Genomic DNA, 25,838 nt, shown 5'->3' on the forward strand with positions numbered 1-25,838 from the left:
TGAGTCCTCGGCTTTGCTTGTTGCTTGGCAGCCGGGGCGGGGTCAAAGCGCTTGGCAGAGATGATGCTCGGTGTTGGAGGGCTGGTCGGAGGCTCGAAGTTTTCAGGCGGACTCAGAGTCGGCTATGGTTGGGTGCTTCCAGGGTGCTGCATCGGCAAGTTTGCAACGCTGGTGGTTCATGGCAGGGAGAGTTTCTCCCTTCTACCGTCTGCGTGAGATGTTGGGGCTATCGGGACTTTGAGACTTTTTTTTTAACTGTGCCCATGGTGTGCTCTTTATCAAGTTGCAGTATTGCTTTGCACTGTTGTACCTATATGTTATAACTATATGTATTTTTGTCAGTTTTAGTCTTGGTCTGTCCTGTGCTTCTGTGATACCACACTGGAGGAACATTGTATTATTTCTTAATGCATGCATTTCTAAATGACAATAAACGAGGACTGAGTGTTCTTATAATCTAATCTAATCTATTTACACATTTTTGCACACTGGTTGTCTGTCAGTATTTGTGTGTATTGATTCTATTGTATTTCTTTATTCCACTGTGAATGCCTGCAAGAAAATGAATCTCAGGGCAGTATATGGTGGCATATACTTACTTTGATAATAAATTTTCTTTGAACTTTGAAGTGTCTGCTGCCCCTTTATATTCCCGGTTAGTTAATATGATAGTTAATAGGTATAGGTGTCCCAGGGTCAGGTCCTCAATATAAGCTTCCACTCTGGAATAACTCAGTTACAGAACTATCATTTTGGAGGCACAAACAACAGGAATTCTGCAGATGCTGGAAATCTTTCCCTCCACCCCCCTCTCTCTGCATTCCGCAGGGATCGCTCCCTACGCGACTCCCTTGTCCATTCGTCCCCCCCATCCCTCCCCACTGATCTCCATCCTAGCACTTATCCGTGTAAGCGGAACAAGTGCTACACATGCCCTCACCCTTCCTCCCTTACCACCACTCAGGGCCCCAAACAGTCCTTCCAGGTGAGACAACACTTCACCTGTGAGTCAGCTGGGGTGATATACTGCGTCCGGTGCTCCCAATGTGGCCTTTTATATATTGGCGAGACCTGACGCAGACTGGGAGACCACTTTGCTGAACACCTACGCTCTGTCCGCCAGAGAAAGCAGGATCTCCCAGTGGCCACACATTTTAATTCCACATCCCATTCCCATTCTGACATGTCTATCCACAGCCTCCTCTACTGTAAAGATGAAGCCACACTCAGGTTGGAGGAACAACACCTTATATTCCGTCTGGGTAGCCTCCAACCTGATGGCATGAACATCGACTTCTCTAACTTGCGCTAATGCCCCACCTCCCCCTCGTACCCCATCTGTTACTTATTTTTATAAACACATTCTTTCTCTCACTCTCCTTTTTCTCCCTCTGTCCCTCTGATTATACCCCTTACCCATCCTCTGGGTCCCCCCCCCCCCCGCGTCTTTCTTTCCGGACCTCCTGTCCCATGAACCACTCGTATCCCTTTTGCCAATCACCTGTCCAGCTCTTAGCTCCATCTCTCCCCCTCCTGTCTTCTCCTATCATTTTGGATCTCCCCCTCCCCCTCCAACTTTCAAATCCCTTACTTGCTCTTCCTTCAGTTAGTCCTGACGAAGGGTCTCGGCCTGAAACGCCGACTGCACCTCTTCCTAGAGATGCTGCCTGGCCTGCTGCGTTCGCCAGCAACTTTTATGTGTGTTGCTATCATTTTGGAGGGTCAGATTTAGCATCTTGTTTCATGTTTGATCAGCTTTAGGGTTAGTGCAGACATTATAGGTGCAAGGGCTTATTCCTGTGCTCTGCTCTTCTATGCTCCATCTCCTCCAAAAGCAGTCATATTTAAATCCTTGACTAGATCAGCTAAATATAACTAAAAGAATGTGATTCTAGTTTTGGCTCAATTCTCCTGCATCAATATTATCTTTACAGTGGTCTGTGTAAAAGTTTTATTTGATTTAGACAGCCATTTCACGGAATGGAAGCTGCCATTCTGTTCCCTTTGCCAGAAGTCCGTTCAAAGGCAGAAGTCAAAAGTATGCATAGTGTTACCGCATACTATCTTGAGATTCATTTCCTTGCAGGCATTTATAGGAACCACGGTTGGGTGAACAGTGGTTTTTGATGGCTTCGAGATCATGCTGTCTTTGGGGCTTTGCTATTGCTTGCATAGTGGGTAATAGGGAAGCTAACGTTTTTTGTTGGAATAAGTGGGGGAATGTTTTGCTGCTGCTTGTGCTGGGGGTGCTTTGGGGTTCTAATTTCTCTTCTGTCATACACCCTGGGGGGTTTTCTTCTGTTTCATGGATGTCTGTGGAGAGTAAGAATTTCAGGTTGTATACTGCATAGATTCTCTGATATTTAAGTGGAACCATTGAAGCATTGAAAATAAAGACATACGTACAATGGAATTTATGAAAAACCATATATAAACAAAGACTGACAAACAACAAATGTGTAAAAGAAGACAAATTGTGCAAATAAAAAGTAACTAATACTGAGAATTTGAGTTGTAAAGTCCTTGAAAGAAAGTTTGTAGGTTTGCCAGGGTTGTTCCAACCATCACAGAATGAGAATTATCATCACTTGAAGCAAATTAAATATCTTTGAAAATGCTGCCTCATCTTTCTTGCTCAGACCTGTGCATGTTAGGTCCATCAGTTGGAAGTAGGATATTAAAAGTGCTATTTCATAAATAAAATAAGTTACCCAATACATGGTATTTTCTGCAAAAAGTGATAGCTGAAGGTTTGCAAAAGTCGTAAGCAACTACTTGAACCGAAAGAGTACTGAGTAACACAATAAAGCAGTTTCCAAATCAACCTACTCTGACAGATCAATGGTTCTGATTAAGTGGGGTTCAATAGCCGGACTGTTTCAGTTTGACCAAAATACACCACAATACCACATAGAGTTGCTCACCTTCCACTAATGGAACTTGCTGTAGAAAGACTATCAACATTAACATTAGAACTTAGTGAACCCATGTCTGATCTGATATACTTCTTTATATTTTGAGGGTGTGGTGACATCATGATTATGTTTTTGGACCGGGAGACCAGTGAGATGTGGACAAAATGATCTGGAGACATGACTTCAAATCCCACATGAGAAATTATAATTTGCTTAATTTGATTAATCAGGAATGTAAAACCAGTGTCAGTGGTCATGAACATGAAATCACTAATTTGTAATAAAATTCAATCTGGGTCACTGATGGAAGAGATTCTCAACAAAGTGGTTGGTTCTCTTTTCCTCTTTGGAATGGCCATAGCATTCAAGGGCAACAGTGAATTTGCAGTATGTACTATTATTTCTGGGTGGTAGAGTGGAGATATGTCGCTACCAAAGGAGGTATTAGGCATTCCTTACCTCTAATAGCCTGCAGGTCACCCTTGGGCAAAGTATAACACCTGCCTAGCCCCCCAGTGAGGCCATGCAAGCAGGATAGTCATAAGAGCAGCTGGTGCATATCACCAGTCCAGGTTATGTGACCACTGATGCCAGGCAGAAAATCTCTGAAGAGTATTTATAATGGCTGTGGTCACCCATCTTATAAAGACACTGCCCAGAAGCATGCAATGGCAAAGCACTTCTGTAGAATTTGCCAAGAACAGTCATGGCCATAGACCATGTTCGCCTACGTCAAGTGACACACCATATGATGATGATGATTATTTTTGCCAGTAATGTCTTCATCACATGAATAAATTATAAAATAAGTAATGTTTAGATGATCTAAACATATCCAGTGTTTTTACTGCATGTGTGTAATGGTTTTCTTCCCTTCAAATATAGTGGATGCTCAACAGTGCATTGTGAAAAAGCCCTTCAGCCTACAACCGCACAGTATTGTTCCACACAACCATACTTGGCACCATAGTGTAATCGAGAGAGAGATAGGTAAGTGGCAGTGTTATCAGTTATCTAAATGCTTTCAAACATTTCCTCCTTTTTCTTTCTCCATTTAGCTTCACTGAGTTATACAGTATGGAAACAAACAGGCCTTTCAGTCCAGCTCGTCGGTGCCAACCAATATGTACACCAAAGCTGGTCCTGTTGACCTGTATTTCGCCCATATCCCTCTTAGCTTTTCCTGTCCAAATGTCTTAAACATAGTAACTGTACCATTCCCTTGTTTCAAATTCCCTCCGTCCTCTGTGTGGTGAAAGTTTCCCTTCAGGTCCCTCCGTAGGTTCTGATATCAGTGGAAAGGATGTAGATGAGGCCAAAACAGGCAAAGATCCTGACATTGCCAAGGGGGGAAGAGCTGCCACTGCTGCTGAACTCAACAGCAGGACCTCTGTAATTTTATTTTGTTTAATTCCCCTGCCTGGCAGACAACCAGATGAACCGTCTGGTCTGTGAGGAGAGAGGGAATGATGGCAGTAGGGGGGTGCAGTAAGGGCTCTTGTTGTAACACATTGAAAAGGATGCAGAGCAAGCCAAGTCCGAGGGGGAGAAGTCTCCTGCTCATAATTACTAGGGTAGCAGGCTGATCATATATAACTTTGTAAAAGTGGCAAGGCATTTATCTTTCAAAGCAGCTTCTGATTCCGCGCACATCTGATAAAGTTAAGTCTACACATCATCCTCACTGGAGAACTGATGGTTTCTTTAAAACATCACCTGCTCATGAATGCCACCATCAATTATTCATTTTCATTGGAGGAACGTGTTCTCCTAAGAAGGTGATTGTGTGCATATTTCCTCTACATCAAACCAAAGGCAAATTCAGCATTCTAGCTTTGCATTTCCGACTTTGTAGACTATTTGAAACCAAGTGATAACCTTTCTGATCTGTACCACTCCTCATCTTAAATATGTCTAGTAAGCAAAAAGCTGCAAACATTAAGGAGAGAACAGAGCTGTGGGTATCCCCAGAAGTAAGACAAGTGATTGGTGTCTGGAGGAATACCCAAAAACGTGGAGGAACTCAGCAGGAAGGAAGTGGGCAGTGAGTGTACCAGGTTGAGACCTGACACCTGGACTAGTCCGTTTCCTGTCATAGGTCTTGCCTGGTCTGTTGAGTTCCTCTAGCTTTATTGTATACTGCCCCAGAGGATGCTGTGCAGACATGATGGGTCAAATGGTGGTTTCTAAAACTGTAAGCTTTTATTTAAATCTGAACAGCTATCTAATTCATTAATGGGAAAGGCAAAATGTGACAATTGCTTTTATCCTGAAACACAAGAGAAGAGAGATAATTAGCCTACTGAGAGTATCCTCCAGATCCACTTCTGGGATTGATTTCTAGTCACAAGGAACAGTATTGCAATATCAGCAAGAAAGCAAAAGGCTTGCCGTGACAGAATTTACAACCTAATAACTGATCACTTGTCCCAATTAGTCTGTATCAGTGTATTTGGACAGAAGCCCTAATGTTGTACCTGCAGCCTTTTTTCTCCTCAGTTTCCAACCTGACTTGTTCTGTAAACCCAATAGCCCCTTCGGTCTAGTGTCACATTCCATAGCTTCACAGTGTAATGACCTCTGATCTTCATCCTGAGACTATCGTCCTGTAATTATAAGCTTTTGATGTTGACACCTCAGTCACTGATTGTATTCTGTTTTTGCATGATTTCCATTGATAGAGTAGATGTTCCTCTGGTGGGAGAGTCTAAGATCAGAGGACACAGCCTCAAAACAGAGGGATGTCCATTTAGAACGGAGAAGATGAGGAATTTCTTTAGCCAGAGGGAGGTGAATTTGGGAATTTGTTGCCCCAGGTGGCTCTGGAGGCCAAGACATTGGGTATATTTGAGGCAGACGTTGATAGATTCTTGATTAGCTGGGGCATGGGGGATATGGAGAGTATGCAAGAGATGGGCTGAGAGGGAAATGGATCAGCCATGGTGAAATGGCAAAGTAGGCAGGATGGGTCAAATGGCCCAATGGTGCTCCTAAATCTTATGGTTTTATGGTCGTGCAAAAACTTGTAGGAAAAAAACTCTGTTCAATCACTATATGGAATCTTCAATGGTGCAGTAGCAACAACATAAAAAAACTACTTCATGCAGCATTTTTAACCAGACTGAGAAGCAGTTACTTCCCCCAAGCAGTAAGGCTGGCCAACACCTCCACCCACTAATTCCACCACTATTTTATTATTTCCTGTCAATCACTTTATGTACAGCCTAGAATCACTTTATGAACATACAATCAACACAGCTTTGTGGGCCAAAGAGCCTGTATTGTGCTGTATGTTTTCTATGTTTCTTATCAATCCATGTATATAAGCTATCTTGTGTATTTATATTTATTGTGTGTTTTAAAATTATTTTTATTTGTTCTTTATTTTTGTGTTTTTGTTTTGTACTGATTCGGATCCATAGTAACAAATATTTCATTCTCCTTACATTTGTGTGCAGGAAATTACATTAAACAATCTTGAATCTTGAATTAACAACTGGAAAATGACCAGCAACTACATAAGGAGACAATAGCGCAAGTGACCAAAATTCTGATAGGAATACGAAAGGAGTGGAGACAGGCAGAGAAGTTTAGGAAGGGAATTCCTCAGATTTGGGGTTTAGCAGCTTGACCACCAATGATGGACCAGAAATATTTGTGGATAAGGAAAAGGTCACGTTTGGAGAAGTGCTGGATTCCAGTTTTCTCAATCATTTTCCAGATTTGTACATGCCTACATTTGGCTAGCCATGGTGTACTGTATTTGTTTCATATCCAGAGATCCTAGTCCAGAACAAGTCTTGACCCAAAATATTGACTGACCATTTCCCTCCACAGTTACTACTGACTTCCTCCAGTAGTTCTTAATTTGCTCCAGGTACCAACATCTGTAGTCTCTTGTGCCTCCATAGTGTATTTGTGTATTACTCATGTGACAGGCTCCTGAATTACCCCTATGAACTGTGCTTTTGAAAAGAGAGAGAGAGAGAGAGAGAGTTATTTAACACCGACATCTTGTTTTTAAGAGAGAGAGAGTCGAAGACAGCTTTGGATGATGTTATGGGTTTTCTGCAGCATGTTTACATTTTTACAAGGACGCTGGTTTCAGCTTCTGTATTCTTACAGAGAGAGAGGGGAGGAGCTGCTTGATGGACAGCTGATGTTCAGCACGGTGAGATAAATAGAAGGTCAGATGATAAACTGACAGACACATGGTTTTGGACACTGAATGAGCTTTGTCGTGCCCACAGAAAAAGTGGGTTTTGGCGGATCGATCAGTGGCTCTGACAGTGTGAACAGGACGTGACTGGTGGGGAGTTATTTGTGTGCAACCCTTGCCGGGATTGATAATTCCACCACAGAAGAACAGTCCCCTTTGTTCTGGTCACAGTTGGTGACTTCTAAAGGATTCCGGAGGACAACGGGAAGATCGACGGCGTCAGCTCGCCTGAAGACTCAAATCTCTCCCTCTCTCTCTCTCCATCACTACTCAACTCAAGACCACGAACGGAACTGAACTTTACTCATCATCGTAAGACTATCTATTTACCCCTAGACTTGAAGAAGCTTGGTTTTCAAATAGTTCCACACTTACTTATATATAATCATTGCTAACCTGTTTGATTTATCTGCATTTATATTACTGTATTGCATAGTTACTAATAAATACCATTAGTTAATAGCAATACTGGACGCCAAAGTGTTTTCCATTTCTGATGGTTCTTAACCCATCACGGGGTACGTGACACTCAGCAAATGAGAAATTGATCTACAATTTTGAATGTGACCTAACTTACCATTATATCTATTTATTTTGTATGCTTTGAAAAATTCCCACAATTTCCAGTTTTTGGATCAGCCAAGTTGCAGGCTTGTTTTCACAACCACCAGACTGAGCACCAGGTGTCTTGCTGTAGTTGAAGCTGATATGCCATGGCTTGGTTTAGTTTTGTTTTTGAGACCTCAGAGCAGGATTATTGGTTGAACAGGGCAACAACCACATTAACCAAGGTTTGGAAATATTTGGAGATAAAATTGGTAAAGATCAGGGTTTGATCCCTGCTTCTGTCCGAAAGGAGCTTGTACGTTCTCCCCAAGACAGTGTGACTTTCCTCTGGAGGCTCTGGTTTCTTCGCACAATGCGAAGATGTACCGTTACGGTTGGTTGTGGGCATTCTATGTTGGGATTGGAGGCATGGTATCACCTGTGGGCTCCTCAACACAATCCTTACTGATTTATTTGAAGCGAACGACACATTTCACTGTTTGTATCAATGTACATGTGACAAATAAAGCTAATCTTTATACGTTAGCAAAAAGCAAATTCGTCATTAACTGAACAAAGTAGTTAAATGAAGAACTCCTCATTTCTGAATGAGTGATAGTGTGACACTGTAAAATTCAAAGATGAGGAATCCTTACTGTTTTGAATGTATAGTTACTCAAGAGCTTGTGTCTTGTGAAACCAGGGAGGCATCATCAATTTGCTACAGGCAAGATGTTATTTTCACTCAGAGGGTATTGTACTTTGCAACTCTCTGGATGTTTGAAGATACTCATTTGCAGAGTATACTTAGGACTAAAATCAATAATGTTTTGGACACCAAGGGAATTGGGAGGTGTGGGGAAGAGGGACAAGTTTTTGAATCAGCACTGATCTTATTGAATCGCAGAGAGAGCTCATTAAGCCTTGTGGCCTACTGCTTTTTGACTGAAAGTTTTTCGGCTCTTTTGTCATTCAACTCTTCATTTTATTGATCTGATGAAAATTCAAGTATGATATTGGATAAAACATAGACAATAAAACATTTGTTATAATATGCTGCCGTCCTTGAGTACTGATGTATTGCTGTCTGTTTGCTGCAGCACAACTGAGGAGCCTCTCGCCTAGACACATCAAAAGTGACAGTGAGGATGATGACTTTCCAAACGTGACGTTGGACAGCGTTAATGAGACCGGATCCACAGCACTCTCCATTGCAAGAGCCGTACAAGAGTAAGTACATCTCTTTCTCTGTACTTTACATATCCTTGAAAAATAGTTTCACTTCCCAATTTTTTGTGTAAGTTACATAATATTGCATGAAAACGTTCATAAAGTATAAATCTTTTAAGTGCAGGTCAAATATAGACCTGTGGTGTTTCTAATAATTGTGGTATGCAATTGTGTTTCTTTATACAGCTTTCTAGTTATCAGAATTTTAGTAACTTCCTTAGTTTTATTTAGAAACTAAATGATTACAAGTCTTCTATTTATATTGCACCGATTGCTTTCCTTTCCTTCTAGAAGGTCTAAATCACTCAACAATTACTGAAGTACTTTATTGGGTAGTCACCAGTGTAATATAGGGCACAGAGCAAGGTGGTAGAAACAGCAGTGTGATAATAATCAGGTACTTGTAAACAAGAATGCTGATTGAGGGATCAATATGGCCTGTTCTGCTGCTGGTACTTAGGGCAGAAGTGAAAGTCCTTCATCTCTGGTCGTGTTCAGGACTTCCTTCATCATGTCAGTAGCGTCATCTTGATTTTCTCTATTGTTAGTCATGTAAGTCCAGAGTGGAGACTCAGGAATACCGTCACACTCCAATGCAGAAGGATTCTTCATTGTAGTTTCGGTAACAGTTTTGTTTCACCAGTCAGGTTTGTTGTCCCTGAGCTGAACCTCCAAACCTGGCCTCTACCCTTTGACCTGTTTGGCATGGGTGACCCAACCAAAAGCCAAAGCATAAAGCCCTGATGCCAGCCATCAAAGCTCTCTGGATCATTGAGGCACACAAGCCTCAAAATCACAACAAGGTTGTGATCCTCGTGAAGGATTGGTCAGGCAACTGGGGATAAATGCTCTTCTGTTTGGAATATTGTTTTTGGATTTTTTTTTTGCACCTAGTACCTGGGGAAGGAAATGGACATGTTTTAAAACTGAAACACTGACAGTGCAGCACACAGGCATAGAGCGATTTGTACGGTTTGTAGTATCTGCTCTGATTTGGTGCTTACTACCTGGGACGAGACAAATATTCACACCCTAGCAACTCAGACAGAGTTGAGGTTGTAACTAACTGAGCTACATTGATTCTATAATGCAAGGACTATCTATAATTGCCTAGAAAAAGAGAGCAAGAAGTTCGCTGTTACTTACTTTGTGTTCTTGTCAGCACCCTTCAACTGAGATGATGGAATAAAATATGGAAACATAAGAAACTACAGATGCTGGAATCCGGAGCAACAATCTGGTGGAGGAGCTCAGCACTTTGAACAGCATCTGTGAGAGGAAAGGAAATAGCAAAATTTCAGGTCACTGAGTCCCTGAAGCAGATCACTTGTAGCAATGGAATCAAACATATTTAGTGGAGTGTGAGCCTCCCTTAATTCTCTGAGTATTCACTGCAATCTTCCCAAAGTGCCAATGAGAATGGTTTGTTATCACTGACATATATTGTGGATTTTTGTTTTTTTTTTGTTTTCGAAGATTCAAAGTACATTTATTATAGAAGTATGTCTGCAGTATTCAACCCTGAGATTCGTCTTCCCACAGACACGAAACAAAGAAGAACCATGGAACCAACCTGATCAAAACATCAAACCCTCCCTCCCACCACGTGCAAAGTAAAATGCACAAATGGCAACAAAAAAAGGAGCAAAAACACAGAATATAAAACACAAAATCAAAAAGCACAGTTCAGTTCAGTGTTCATTATCTGCAGGCTGTCCCATTTCAAATATCGCCCAAAAGTAGGACCAAAAAAGTAGACCAGAACTAGAACTAGAACAAATCATATACCTGATTTAGAGTCCAAATCTACAGTCCGCCTCAATTATGTTTCGTGGCAACAGTACCACAAACAATAAAAAGTTACAATTAGTAAGTAAAAAAATAAATAGCGCAAAAGAGAAATAATGAGGTAATGTTCATGGATCATTCAGAAATCTGATGACAGAGAGGAAGAAGCTGTTCCTAAAACATTGAATGTAAGTCTCAGGCTTTTGTATCTCCTCCATTATGGTGGTAATGAGGAAAGGCCATGCCCAATATGGAGAGGATCCTTAATAATGGATGCTGATTTGTTGAGGCACCATCTTTTGAATACATACTTGATAGTGTGGAGGCTTGTGTCAAAGATGAAGTTGGCTGAGGCTAAAAGCTGGCATTTTGCATTTATTCAGATGTGGTTTGGGCCTTGTCAGAAATAACCAATTCTTGTTACCTGATGTCAGTAGCAGCAGTAGAGTGCCAGCACGAAGCCCTTTTGCTTTTCTGGAGTTCTGGAGTTCTTCCTCCGGGTGCTTTCAGGTGAAGTTCTAGGTGATTGAATTTCATCCTTTTCATCCTGAACCAGTCCTGTTCCAGCTTCAGTACCAGAGAATATTGCAGTTGTCACCAAAATCATGTTTGTGTAGTGGAGCAATGTGCCTCAAGTCAAACATTGGAACATATGTGCATGGCTGTAAGTATGAAGAGAAATGAGTGATAAATTCCATGCTACACTTTCTAATTTAGGCTGAAGGTTGATTCAATGCTAATGTTACCAGGATTGCTACTTCCTGTCTGGTGTCATCCACCTATGGGCAGTGTCACCAAAGTTCTAGGCCCAACTGGTCAATGCTCAGCTCAATTTCTTTTGCACAAATGTGGACTGTGAATGACTGATGAAACAGAATCATCTCCTCCCACCCCACCTCCCTAAGGCATCCAAAGCTTGCTTAAAGGTGGCCAGTTTACTAGGAGCTCCTGGATCTGCCTGTGGGCAGGATGCCTTTAAATGATTAACTCTCTGTGGCACCTACCCACAACATCTCCTTCTGCACCTTACTGTTCCTTTCAGCGATTCTACTGGTAGAACTTGTTCCACTCTATTGAGTAAATGAACTCTTTTTCCACAACCAGACCACTTCAGCAGCAGTTCCCAAAACTTATCATCTTTATCGCAGGAAGCCCAAGGGAGGAAAGCAAAGCCAGGGGAACATCATCACCTGTTACGAGTCGCACCATCCCAAAATAGAAGTATGCTGGTCATCCCTCACTGTCATAAGGTTAAAGTGCTGGAACTCCCCACCAGGATGTCTCCAGCAGTTCAAGGTGGCCACTCGCCACCAGCTCTTCAAGGGCAATTTCAAATCCTGGCTTTGTCAGTAATTCCGAAATCCTAATAAATAAAGAAATGATCTATTTCCCACCAATGTGCTGGCATAAGCCACATATACTCCACCCTTCTCCCTCACCTCTCTCACCCCGCACCCTGACCATGTTAAGACACTGATAGCTTTTGGCATCTCACCTACGGGCAGATCCATGAGCTCCTAGTAAGCTGGTCCCTCTGAAAGCCTCAAAAAATGCTATGTCATGCTACTAGTGTAACCTGCATTTTGAGCCACAAAGCCCATTTAGAGGACAGAATAAGTTGTTAATACAATTAAGAACATCGAACGGTACAGACCCTCCATCCAACAATGTTGTGCCAACCTTTTATCCTATTTTAAGATCAATCTAACCCCTCTGTCTCATGTAGACATCCATTTTTTTTCATCCATGTGCCTATATAAGAGTCTCTTAAATGTCCCTACCACTACCCCGGCAATGTGTTCTTCACACCCACCACCCTCTGTGTAAAAAGAAGCCTACCTCGAACATCCTCCCTAGATGTTCCACCAATCACCTTAAAAGTGCGCCCTCCCGTACCAGCAGTTGCCACCCTGGATAAAGGTTGCTAGCTGTCCACTCTGTCTATGCCTCATAACATCTTGCACACCTCTATCAAATCATCTCTCATCCATAATAGTTTAACTGATCCCCCCTCCGGGTCAGTACTACACGAAGTACTGTTAATTCTTAAACATCGTTCTGTCTGGTTTTAGTGATACTTGCATCTATTAGCTGAAGAAAACTTTAGAAATGTGCAGAATTTGCAATAAGTAAATAAATATGATTAAGGTACAGAGGTTGTGGCTAAAGTTAAATTGAAAGTAGGTACATGGTGGGGCTGGTTTAGTAGGATATGCACTTAAACGAAGGAAATAGGGACTAGATGGGCAAGCACCAAAGGTTTAATGGGCCAAATGGCCTCTATCCATACTGCATTGCTCTATGACTATACTGTACAAACCACTCACTTGAAGAAAGGAAAGTAACATGCAGATCCATATTTATTTTCAAATTGTTCCTTTTTGATTTAAGGAAACAAAGGTTGATAATAATGGGAGGGTAAGTTTATATATTTTTAAAAGATTTTCGGCAGATTAATCATCCAACTGTGCAGGTTGGAAACAATTATATTGCTCACCGCTAAGAGAATCAGGGCAGAAGTTCATTCATGGTTAGTAGTGCTGAATGTATAATGGACTCCGTTTCAGAAATTATGTTCCACTGGAGTTTTTTTGAAGTAAATTTTGGAATGAGAATGAAATGCACACCTAGGATTATTTTGTGCATTTAAAGCATCGAGTGAGGACATGTTGTAGGATAGCCACTATTCTGCTTTGTATTTGACCACTAGTAATTGCAAAGAGAGAGCTATCTAATTTATAATTAATTTATAATTTCTATTAAGACCCAGCCTGGCCTTATGCCAAAAGCAACAGGTGATCATCCACAGTGCAGAGGGGCAGGAAGTGGGTTGAATGTGTTTATGAGACAGTTCACAATTAAGTCTGGCTGGCTTTTCTCCACCCTTATAAATAACCCCACTTTAAAAGCACAGTCCATTCATCCACATTGCTTTATGACTGGGATCCAATAACAAGGTAGCTTTCAAACCATTAGTAAAGGCACCCTCATTACCAACTGTAAAAGAGAACAGATTCAGAATCACCACCTGGCAGACTTTTGAAATGGTCTTCTCTGAAGCAGCTAGCGATTGCCAGCTGACATTTTTAATCAATAATATAGTGCTTGTTTTCTTATCTTGTATTAAAGATTTCAGTAGGGTTGCCAAACCTCAAGGATTACCCTGGAGATCCTAGGAATTATTGACTGACCTCCAAGGCGCTGGTTCCTAGGCAATCCAAGAAAAAAAATAGCTTAATAAAAGTGGCTTTGACTGACATTCCAAGTATTACTTTATTTGGCTGTTAAATGATTTGCATGATTTCTGACTGGCTGTGGGAAAGATTGGAGTGCGGACACAGAATATGGAGACTGATGGGGCAGTGGATCAGATGATCATGTGAGGACACGTCCAGAAGTAAGTCAACTATCTTTGGCCACCAGTTGGCAACCAGTAGTTTCCAAATTTGGCAGGAGGCTACAAAACAAACAAGTGAGCAAGCTTTTTTTGAGCAAGCTTTAGTGAAAGGAGCAGATTTCAGGACATGCTGTCCACACCAGTGACTCCCCTCCGTCTCCTCCCCCCCTCCAGTTTGACTACACTGGGGATAAATACGGAAATCTTGTGTTCTCACTGAGGTTAAGGTCTGTTGTCTCTCACCACCCCATGGCACCGGCAGAGGGAATCCTCTCCACCTCTTGATCGCAAGGATGCATGGAAACCTGAGATGTAATTAGCAATGGAAATAAGGAAGTATCTGCATATTCAATCCTTCTTTCAATGAACGCACTAAACTGACACTCTGTCCATATTGTGGCAAGTGTGGAAATCACAAGGCAATGTTTAAAGAGAAGGGAGTTTTGATGCCCTGGCCAGTGTTCTAACTTTAACCATCAAACATTGAAACAGAAACAGAAAATACTGCGAAGGTTTATTGGGTCAGGCAATATAGATATGAAGGGAAAACAGAGTTAACAATTTTAATATGTGACCTTTCAGTTCCAAGGTAACTTAGTGAGTATTTTCAACATTTTTTGGTTGTAGTCTGACTTTCTAGCAGATATTTTTTTCTCTTTAGATGTTTATTCTTCAGTCCATTTTCTGCAGGATTTTATAACTGTCACATTGATCTTCATAGAATAATCACAGTCTTAAAGTTAACTACTTGTGAAGGACTCCCAGAAGTAATATGTTGCGTTGGGCTCCCAGCAGTTACATGTTGTGAAGGGTACTCACAGTCAATTTGCTTTTCCTGTAAAATAATCCGAAACAGGCACTTCAGCCGATCTCATTCATTCTGACCAGGATACCTTCCTGATCAAGTCCCATTTTATTCAGTCTTGCTCACATCCCTCTAAAACTTTCCTGTCCATGAACTTGTAGTTCCAATCACTGAGGTTGGAGGGGTTATGGGTTAGGGGTGAAAGGTGAAAAGTTTAAGAGGAACATGAGGGGAAAATTTTTCCACTCAGGGTTGTGAGAGTGGGGAACGAGCTGCCAGTGTAAGTGGTGCATGCAAGCTGGATATTAACATTTAAGGGAAGTTTGAATAGGTGCATGGAGGGTGGGGATATGGTGGGCTATGATTGTGGTTCAGTTCAAGAGGAGTAGGCAGTTTAAATGGGTTGGCACAGACAGGATGGTCTGAAGGACCTGTTTCTGTACTGTACTTCCCCATGACTATCTGTACCACCCTCTATGTGGAAAATCTTGCCACATAGATCTCCATTAAATCTTTAACCCCTCACTTGAAACCAATGCTTCCAAATCTTAGATTCCCCCCTGGAAAAAGAACTGTGACCACCCATCTTATCTCTGCTCATTTTAATAAACCTGTATAAAGTCACCTCTTGGCCTCATTCACTGCAGGAAGGACACTCCCATGAAATCCAGTATCACCTCATAACTCACACCCTTCAGTCTTGGCAATATGCTTGTGAAACTTCTTTGCACAATATACTGCACCTTTCCTATAGTATGGGTGACTAGAACTGTGTGCAGTTTTCCATGTGCTGTCTCACCAATATCTTGTACATGATGACCCAATTTGTGTACTCAATTCACCATCCCTTGAAGGTAAAAGTATCATGTGTCTTCTTCACCATCCTGCCGACCAGTACGTAGGGAACTATGTAGTAGTACCCCTTGGTTGCTTTACTCCACCTCCACAACATTCTTTAGGGCCCAGCTATTTTCCGTATATGTCTTGCCCTGGTTAACATCCAAAAACGCTTCACTGTGCACTAGTTTGAAATATATACCATCTGCAGTTGCCTTGCCCACGCTCCAAGTTGATCTTGATCCTGGACAAACCTCTTCACTGTTTAATGCACCAACCTTGAGTCATCCACAAACTAATGAAACCACTTACGTTCTCATCCAAGTTGTTACTACACATGTCAAACTACAGGGGAGCCAGCACTGATCCCTGCAGCACATCACTGGTCGCAGGCCTCCTGCATGGGAAAACAACCTGCTCCTTCGCAGATCAATTGGAAGAATGTGACAAGTGTGCATGCGGCCAATTGGTAGCACAGTGAATTGATTTGGCCTCCTATGTGTGAAGGATATCCTCTTCTGGGCGCGGGCTTTCAAGTGTGTATGTCTGTTGTTTTAGTGGGCCCAGTTTTGTAGTTCCCACACTGTAAGTTGCCCAGTGTGTACCGTTACTAACATGACTCAGTAAATCGTTTAATCGCAGTACTCCATTGTCATTCTTGCTTCGCGCAGTACGTAACACACCCCTCTGACTACATTTGTCCAGCTCTCCCTGGATCCAGTGTGACTATCCATACTCATCTAGCAGGGGAGACCGATTGGTTGGAAAAAGCAAAGATTTTATAGCCTCTATTTTTAATAAATTTGTACAATTGTTTCCAGAGGTCCCATTGAATTCACAAGAACTAGGATAAATGTATAAAATTTGCAAATTGTTTCGGGAGGTAAGTGTCATTGGCAAAACCCATGTCTTTGGGGCATCCACAATTGCCTTTGCGGATGGCTGCTGCAGGGAAGGGAATCCCAGTTCCAGGTGCAGTGATGTTAAGGGAATGGCCGTAGAATTGGAAGTAAAGATAGTGTGCAACAGGAAGGTAAATGCAAACACTACCACCCATTAGGAGTTATCATCCTTACCTACAACTAGATTACTATTCCTTCGTTGTCATTGAGTGCATTCTAGAAGGAAATGTTGTTGGACTAATCTGAGAGAGAAACTATAGTACATTCTAAATACCATGAGAGGGTAAGACATAGGAGCAGAATTAGGCCATTCTGCATGTCCAGTTTGCTCCGCCATTCAATCATGACTTATTTATTTTCTCCCTTCTCTCCAATTCTTCTGCCTTCTCTCCATAACCTTTGATGCCCTTACTAATCAAGAACCTATCAACCCCCACTTTAAATATACCCAAAGACCTGGCCTATGGCAATGAATTCCACAGATTCACCACCCTTTGGCTAAAGACATTCCTCCTCACCCCTATTCTAAAGGGACATCCTTTTGTTCTAAGGCCAGTCCCTCTGGTTCTAGACTCTCCCACTGCTGCAGTCATTCTCTCCGCATCTGCTCTACATTCAGTAGGTTTCAATGAGATTCTCCCCTAATCCTTCTAAACTCCATTGAGTTCAACCCAGCTTGGTGGTGTCAGCGGGTAGTTATTTGCCACAGGAATCATTTTCTTTCCTCTTTTCACCATATTCATGTGGTCTAGTTGAATTTGAGGTCATTGGTTTCCCCTGGACTGTTAAAGGTGAGGATCTCATTAATGAAAATCTTTTGACTGTCAGATGCAGTCAGTTGGACCTTCTCTTCTTGAGGATGATCATTGTTTGACAAAGTTGTCTCGTAATTCTTACTTGGCACATGAATGCTACTCAGGCCTTTCTGTCATAGTTAACCAGACTGTAAAGTAGCATAAGGTACCATATGTGTACTTCATTAATACATTTATTTTGAACTTTGAGACTGAATTGATCTCTCTCCTTGTGGAATGGAACAGGCTGGGTTTCCCCATCTTGTTAGTGTCATGGACAGGTTAGTTTAGAAACATTGCAAGATTCTTCAAATACCACAGCTGAGATGTTGCCTGTAGTTATATACAGTTCTCTTTGCTGTTTCTTTCTGTCATGTGGAGTAAATCAAATCATTTGCAGACTGGCTTCTGTGATGGTAAAAATACTAAGAGGATGTTGAGATAGATCATTCACTTGATACTCCTGGATGAAGATGATTACAGATGCTTGCCAGGACCCTGACAAGCAGAACCCTGTCCTCATTGTGGGTGGATTTGCTCTTGCTCTGAAGGTCATCCGCTTGGCACTGCCAGTGCAGGCCACCAATACGGTGTCAATGAGACCAACACTGGAGCAATGTTAAATAAACAGGGTCACTCTGCCAGAGTGTGAAAGAAACTTGGAACGCTCGTGCCAGCTGCAATTGATCCTCAATCAAAATCACTATTCTTCATCTGTTCTTCAGTTACCATCCCGTATCTTTCTATGTCACAGCTGCCTCAGTTTAAAGCAGCCAGTAAAATGAAGTGTGGTAAATGAATGGAATGAGTAATAATTGTGACAAATTGAAGCCCAAAATCCCAGGCAAGGTGAAAATAAATCTCTCCTGACTCTTGCCTGAGTGCAGTGAGAAACAAGTCAAAGTCATTTGTATTCACATTATAGAATGCCAGTTAACCATTGGATGGAGTCAGCCACACTTAACCTTGACTGCTCCATCTTTTCCATCAAAATAATGTAGCCAGGATAATCTCCGATTTTAGACACAAGAGATACTGCAGGTGCTGGAAATCTAGAGCAATACCCACAATGTGCTGGAGGAACTCAGCTGGTCAGCCAGCATCTATGGATGGGAATAATCAGTCGGCGTTTTGGGCGAAGACCCTTCATCAAAACTCTGAAATTGAACCTTTATGTTGGTTGCTTTTTTGTTGGTTGTAGGACAGTTGGAGACCTAAACCAAAATCCAATGAAATAATTGAAAGGAAGTATCTGACTTAGTTGTGTACAAAATAAGGCACAAATCCTACCTCAGAACTAAAAGCACATTCCTCGCTAATAAATGCAATAATGAGAATGTGCTTTACAATTATTGGTGCTCTCTTTTGGCTGGGATGTTAAACAAAGGCCCTTTCATTTTCCTCTGATGTGAACAATACCATTAGATCCAGATTCAATCCTCCAGAAGGGTCTCAGCCCAAAACGTCAACTGTACCTTTTTCCATAGAAGTTGCCTGCCCTGCTGAGTTTCTCGAACATTTTGTGTGTGTCTATTAGGTCCAATCAGGGGACAACTTATTTTATTATGTTCCACTATGAAGCTTGTGGGGCTTTGCTTAAAGTGTAGTACTTCATAATTCCTTAAATTAAGCTAGTCTGCTCATTCTGCCAAGCTATCTATATCTTTCAACCTATTACCATCTTCTCCATTGTTTACTTCAACTCCAGGCTTCATGCTAACAGTAAATTTGGAAAACAGCCATGCTTAAGTCCTGAAATACTCACAAAAGACATCCCTTGTCTATTCTGTAAATAGGTAACATTAGGTTGACGTGAAAATCCACAGCTGAAAAGCCTTGGGGAAGGAAAGCAACCTCAAAAACAAATTTTCCCTGATTGTTTGTGCACACTTCCTGGCATCTGGGTAGACAGTAGCTTTGACTGGTGGAACTGCAGAACTTAATGACTTTGTTCAGAAAGGAATTTTTTGCTAAGAAAAAGTAACTAGATTTAAAATAATTTATTTATTTCTGTAAACATTTTCTGCTGATGCAACATTCCAGTTTAGGGTAGGTGGAATTTCTGCATATGGGAAAGATAAAGCAGAACAAAGAGGCTCATAATGCCAGTTTTTATATGTGTGGTTTTCCATTTCTACAAGGCTACATTAAAACACTTGGAAAATATCTGTGTTTTGAAATCCATCCCTTCTCAGGTTTCTGCATAAAGTTTCCCCACAACAGTGTTGACACAACTGGGAGCACAGAGTTCAGACAGTCCTGCCGAAGGGTCTCGGCTCAAAATGTCGACTGTACATTTTTCTATAGATGTTGTCTGGCCTGCTGAATTCCTCCAGCATTTTGTGTGTGTTGCACCGAGTTCAATTCTAACATCAGGTGGTGTTTGTGAAATTTTGTACCTTTTCTTTGTATCCACAAATGGTTCCTTCCAGATACTCACGTTTGCTCCCACATCCCAAAGATGTGCAGTATGATAGGTTAGTCAGACACTATAATTTGTCCTTAGTACGTTAGCAAGTGGTTGACGATGAGGGAAGTTAATGAGAAGGTAAGGGGAATAAAACTGGATTAGTGTACCTTTTTGTAAGCGGATGGATTAGATAAGCAACGTGGACTTGGTCAGTCAAAGGATTTGTTCTGCTCCAAGGCTGTTTACATACTTCAACCATTGTTTAGACTTTATAATTGTTTAGTTACAGCTCAGTTCCACACTGTGCCTTTTTATTTCTACTGATTTACTATTGATATTCCAGAGACCTAGGCTGCACTTCAGTTTTACCTGAAGTATCAAAAGAATGAGAACATATTTCTGTACGTGTGGTTGTTCCGGGGTGTAGGCTGTGTAGTGGGAGCCACAGATGCGTGCAATAGAGTGTGGGATGGGCGCATGCCCACAGGTGAAATTTGATGTACAGGCCAGATATCGATCCTCCCCAGTCTACAAGTGTCTATCTGATATAAGCCTGTACATAGCACAGTACAAGCCTTTCTACCCAGAGTCCTTTTAACCAACTTCTTGATTAATCTAACCTTTCCCTCCTACACAGCCCATAACCATTATCCATGTGCCTATCTAAAGGTCTCTAAAATGTCCCTAAAGTATCTGCCACTACCATCACCCCCAACAATGCACTTAACCACTGTATGTTTTAAAAAGACAACCTGCCTCTAACATCTCTCCTAAACTTCCCTCTACTCGCCCTCTCGTATTAGCCAGCCCACCCAGGGTAAAAGCAGTGCCAGCTGCTCACTCTATCTATGCCTCTTATTATCCTATATACCTCTTTCATGCCTCACATGTTCCTCTGCTCCAAAGGGAAAATCCCTAACTGACTCAACCTTTCCTCAAAGACATGCCCTGTAATCCAAGCTGCATCCTGGTAAGTCTCTTCTGTATCCTTTCTAAAGATTTGAAATGCTTCCTATAATGAGGAAACCAGAAGTGAATATGGTACTCCAAGTCGCAAACACCAGCAATTCTACAGATGCTGGAAATACTGAGTAATTCACACAAAATGCTGGCGGAACTCAGCAAGTCAGGCAGCATCTATAGAGGGGAATAAACAGCCGCCATTTCAGCTGAGACACTTTATCAGGACAGATGAAGAGTCTCAAACTGAAACATTGACTGTTCATTCCTTTCCACAGATGCTGCCTGACAACACTCTTAGTTTTTAACCAGATTTTTACAGAGTTGCAACATTACCTCGAGGTTCTTGAACCCAATCAGACCAGAATCAGATTTAATATCACTGATGTATGCCGTGAAATTTATTGTTTTTGAGGCAGCAGTACAATACAATACATAATTATAAAAACTGTAAGTTGCAATAAGTATATGTATACATATGTTAATAGGTATGTATAAAAACTAGTTAACGAGTGGTGCAAAAATGTAGTGAGGTACTGTTAATGGGTTCAGTATCCATTCAGACGTGGGATGGCAGAGGGGGAGATGCTGCTCCTGAATCATTGAGTGTGTGCTTTCAGACTTCTACACCTCTTTTCTGATGGTAGCAATGAGAAGAGGGCATGTCCTGTGCGATGGGGGTCGTTAATGCTGGATGCTGTCTTTTTGAGGCATCGCTTCTTGATGTCCTGGATGCTGGGGAGGCGAGTGCCCATTGATGGAGCTGACTGAGTTTGCAACTTTCTGCAGCTTATTCCGATCCCGTGCAGTAGCCCCCACCTCCCATACCAGACAGTGATACAGCCAGTTAGAATGCTTTCCAGGGCACATCTGTAGAAATTAGTGAGTCCATCCCCCCACTCCCCCACCTTCCCCAGACTAATGAAGGCCAACACTTTCTTGACATGCCAGCAAGCATTTAGGAGACCAATGGGGGAAATATTTCATGGCTGCCGTGGTGCTGCAGGCATCTTTTTGCCATGTGAACACTCCGACCGTGGCTGCATTCTGACTTGCGGATTGTTCGGGTTTCGCGGAGCTCAGAGGGACAGAACAGTGCTGTAACCTGGGAGGAATTTTGCCTTGAATCCTTTTGCCCCTATCCCTCATGAAAAGCAAGGACTTCAGAACTCGGTTTATCAGGTTTATTATTAGCACTGACATATGTTGTGAAATTTGTCATTTTGCAGCAGTGTAGTGCAATACATAAAATTTTACTCTTAGTTACAATAAGAAATATTGAAAAAAAAATCAATAGTTCAAAAAGAGAGAAATGAATGAGGCATAAACATGAGGAATTCTGCAGATGCTGGAAATTCAAGCAACACACAGCAAAGTTGCTGGTGAATGCAGCAGGCCAGGCAGCATCTCTACAAAGAGGTACAGTCGACATTTCGGGCCGAGACCCTTTTTTGCCCATGATTGACCACCTCAGTAGATCATAGGAGTGTCCATCAAGAGTACCTCATGTTTTTCTGAAAACGAGGAAATATGCAGATGCTGGAAGGCCAAAGGAACACAAGCAAAATGCTGGAGGAAGTCAGCAGGCCAGGCAGCATCTATGGGAAAGAGTGAACAGTCAACTTTTCAGGCCGAAACCCTTCAACAGGGCTGGGAAAAAGACAGGACTCAGACTCTGCATCTTTTTCTCCCCAGTCCCAATGACAGGTCTCGGCCCAAAACATCAACTGTTCATTTCCATAGATGCTGCCTGGCCTGCTGCGTTCACCAGCAACTTTGATGTGTGTTAAATGAATGAGGCAACCACTCAAAATGCTGGTGGAACTTAGCAGGCCAGGCAGCATCTATGGAAATGAACAGTTGATGTTTTGGGCCGAGACCTGTCATTGGGACTGGGGAGAAAAAGATGCAGAGTCTGAGTCCTGTCTTTTTTCCCAGCCCTGATGAAGGGTCTCGGCCTGAAAAGTTGACTGTTCACTCTTTCCCATAGATGCTGCCTGGCCTGCTGACTTCCTCCAGCATTTTGTGTGTGTTCCTTTGGACTTCCAGCATCTGCACAATTTCCTCGTTTTCAGAAAAATATGAGGTACTCTTGATGGACACTTCTGTGATCTACTGAAGTAGTGAATCATGGGGAAAAAAGTGTTCCTAAATGGTTGAGTTTGTATCTTGCTACTCAGCATCTTAGTGAATTTGAGTGTACTTCTGCATTGCGTTCTATAAAGCCGCTAGTCTCCATGGACCTCTTGCTTAATGGTATTGGTTCATGGCATAAAAAAGGTTAGGAACCTTTGCACTAGAATGGCATGATCAGCTGAATTGAATTGAATTGACTTTATTTCTTACATCCTTCATATACATGAGGAGTAAAAATCTTTATGTTATGTCTCCATCTAAATGTACAATCATAGTAATTTATAATAAATAGAACAGTCAATGTAATATAGAGTACACTCAAAGCGTGAGTTCATCAGTCTGATGGCCTGGTGGATGAAGCTGTCCTGGTCCTGGCTCTTATGCTGCGGTACCGCTTCCCGGATGGTAGCACCTCTTAGCATCAAAAATAATTTGATTCAAGTCCCACTCATGGAACTTAAGCACCAGAACATGAACGAACAGCGCAGTTCCAACGGCACATGGGCTTTTGGACGAAGATGTTAAATTAAGGCCTCAATTGTACAAGATTAGATGGAGCTATTTTGCTGAAGAATTGGGGAGTTCTTCTGATCAATATTTATCCCTGATAACTCTTCGCAATTTTATATATATCACAGAACACATCCTATCCAGATGCTTCTCAGCTTTGTATGGCTCTGCCCAAGACCGCAAGAAATTGCAGAGCATTGTGATTGCAGCTCAGTGCATCGTGCAAACCAGTCTCCCCTCCACTGAGCCTGTCTACACCTCCCACTGACTTGGGAATGCAGCCAACATCATCAATAACCCTCCCACCCTACCCCCATTATTCTCTCTTCTGCCAGTTTTCCATCTGACAGAAGATGAAAAAATCTGCGAGCGTGTATCATCAGGCTCAAGGACAGCTATTATCTTGCTGTTATGAGACTCCTGAATGAGCCTCTCTTGCACTAAAAGATAAACTCTTGATCTCCCAGCGAAGCTTATTGGGGCTCTTGCTCTTTATTCGTGCACTGTAACTTTCTCTGTGAGTCCATCACAATATTCTGCATTGTGTTGTCCTTACTATTATCTCAGTGTACTGAGGTACAAGTGGCACAGAGGAGGAATTGAAGCCAGCAGAGCTCAGCCAGGAATATATTAAATGCTGAGATAGGCTTGAAGGAGGAGGTACAGAAGCCTGAAGGCAAAAACTCAACGATTTAGCAACAGCTTCTTCCTCTCTGCCATCAGATTTCTGAATGGACCTTGAACCTAGGAACACTAACTCACTCTTTTTTTGCACTACTTATTTAATTTAATATATATATATATATTGTAATTCACAAGGTTTTATTATTATGTATTGTAATGTACTGTGACTGCAAAACAACAAATTTCACAGCATACACTGGTGATATTAAACCTGATTCTGATTCTGAAGAAACCAATGGGCTCTCCTACTTCCTTGTGTTCTTCCAAGCTCCAGAAAGGGTGACAGGGAGATGCTAGCATTTTAAAGTTATTCTACTAATGGATTAATGTGCACAGAGTCATGATTTGGACTAAGGTAGTAATGGCAGGTTTGGATTTGCGGGGATAAGGATTATGGCTTTTGCAGCAGTTTGCAAATGAACTAAATGCTTGCGGAGTTGAAGAGCTTGTACTGCAGTGTCCAATAACCAAGGCAACAGTCGCCACCTGCAGGTGATGCTCTGCAAGAGCAGGGCAATTCACATCTGGAATTAACTGCAGATTCTAAACCTACCATGATCGATCCTGATCTTCAGTTATTTAATTTAAATTCTTCATCAGTTACTGATCGGGGAACTGTGCTACTTTTCAAATCTCTGCTTAATAGAGATAACTGCTATTCTCACAACTGATGCCAGGGCATCTGACATTGTTGTTTAAGAAAGGGTTTAGGAAATTTGGTCTTGATAAGGATTTTTGTATGAGGTTACCTTTTTTGAAACAATGCATAGATTTCATTGATCAAAAACCACCACATTCATTTCTCATCACTTGCCTTCTGTCAGCAAAACTGCCTACATCTGAGACAAATTATAGGTTGCATTGCACTCTAGATAAAGAGACACCAGTAAGGCCATAAAATGCCTCATATAAATAACCTTTTTGAGGAGTAAACTGTCTATCAGTGTCCAAAGACTAAAATCCACAGCAGTAAGGTATCATCTGTACAGCCCATTCTTGTGGAGCTGTGCTTCAGCGATAAACTAAAGAACTAGCATGTGAAACCAATATGAAGAAACAAAAACCGCTGCAGGCGTTACTGACAATACCATCAACCTTTTACCAAGTAAACAGTATATCAATGCCCAAAAGTCTAGAAACAGTGAGCTGAAGGTGTATTTCTCTGCTGGTTTCCTCAGCTTACAGAGGTCAGGTAATTGAAAAAATTCAATTCAATTCAAGTTTAATTGTCATTCAACCGGACACGAATACTCATGAGCGCAGCCAAATGAGACAGCGCTACTTTGGGGTCAAGGTGCAAAACACAATACCACAGTCATACACAGCACGAAGTACACACGTACAAGATAGTAAGCACAAAGTCAGACAGTGAGCTGTTAGTTTAATTACCTATACGGTAACTGACCCCTTAGAACAAAAAGGGAGTTGATGGGGATATGAGACTGAATGGCTTGCAAAGCTTACCCGGGCATGGGAGTCATAAGCATTGCTTTGTGGGAGGTTAGCATGAGCCAAATGGACTGAATGGCCTCCTGGAGTAAGCAAATGCTGGACTCAGGTGTCACTATCTTCTCTGGTCATTAATTTTGAATTGGGCTTTACATTCCTTTACAATGGGAATCATACAAGGAGGCTGAAATAGAAGTATTAGGTTCATTGTTGTTCAGGATCTACCTGAGTAAGATCCTTTATACAGCATCAAAAT

The 25,838-nt window shown here is 41.8% G+C and overlaps 1 protein-coding gene across 3 annotated transcripts in view; it reads left to right on the forward strand.

Annotated features, from left to right (window-relative positions):
- LOC140198006 (Krueppel-like factor 12) overlaps nt 1–25,838 on the forward strand; it is a 304,097-nt gene that overhangs the window by 233,666 nt on the left and 44,593 nt on the right. For 2 of the 3 annotated variants that reach the window (XM_072258789.1, XM_072258790.1), the window contains 2 exons: nt 3,801–3,905; nt 8,781–8,910. In XM_072258789.1, coding sequence (XP_072114890.1) covers nt 3,801–3,905; nt 8,781–8,910 — 235 coding nt within the window. The remainder of the gene's footprint in view (nt 1–3,800; nt 3,906–8,780; nt 8,911–25,838) is intronic. The other variant, XM_072258791.1, reaches the window with a different exon arrangement.

This window comes from Mobula birostris, chromosome 5 (genome assembly GCF_030028105.1).
Source record: "Mobula birostris isolate sMobBir1 chromosome 5, sMobBir1.hap1, whole genome shotgun sequence".
NCBI classification, from domain to species: Eukaryota; Metazoa; Chordata; class Chondrichthyes; order Myliobatiformes; family Myliobatidae; genus Mobula; species Mobula birostris.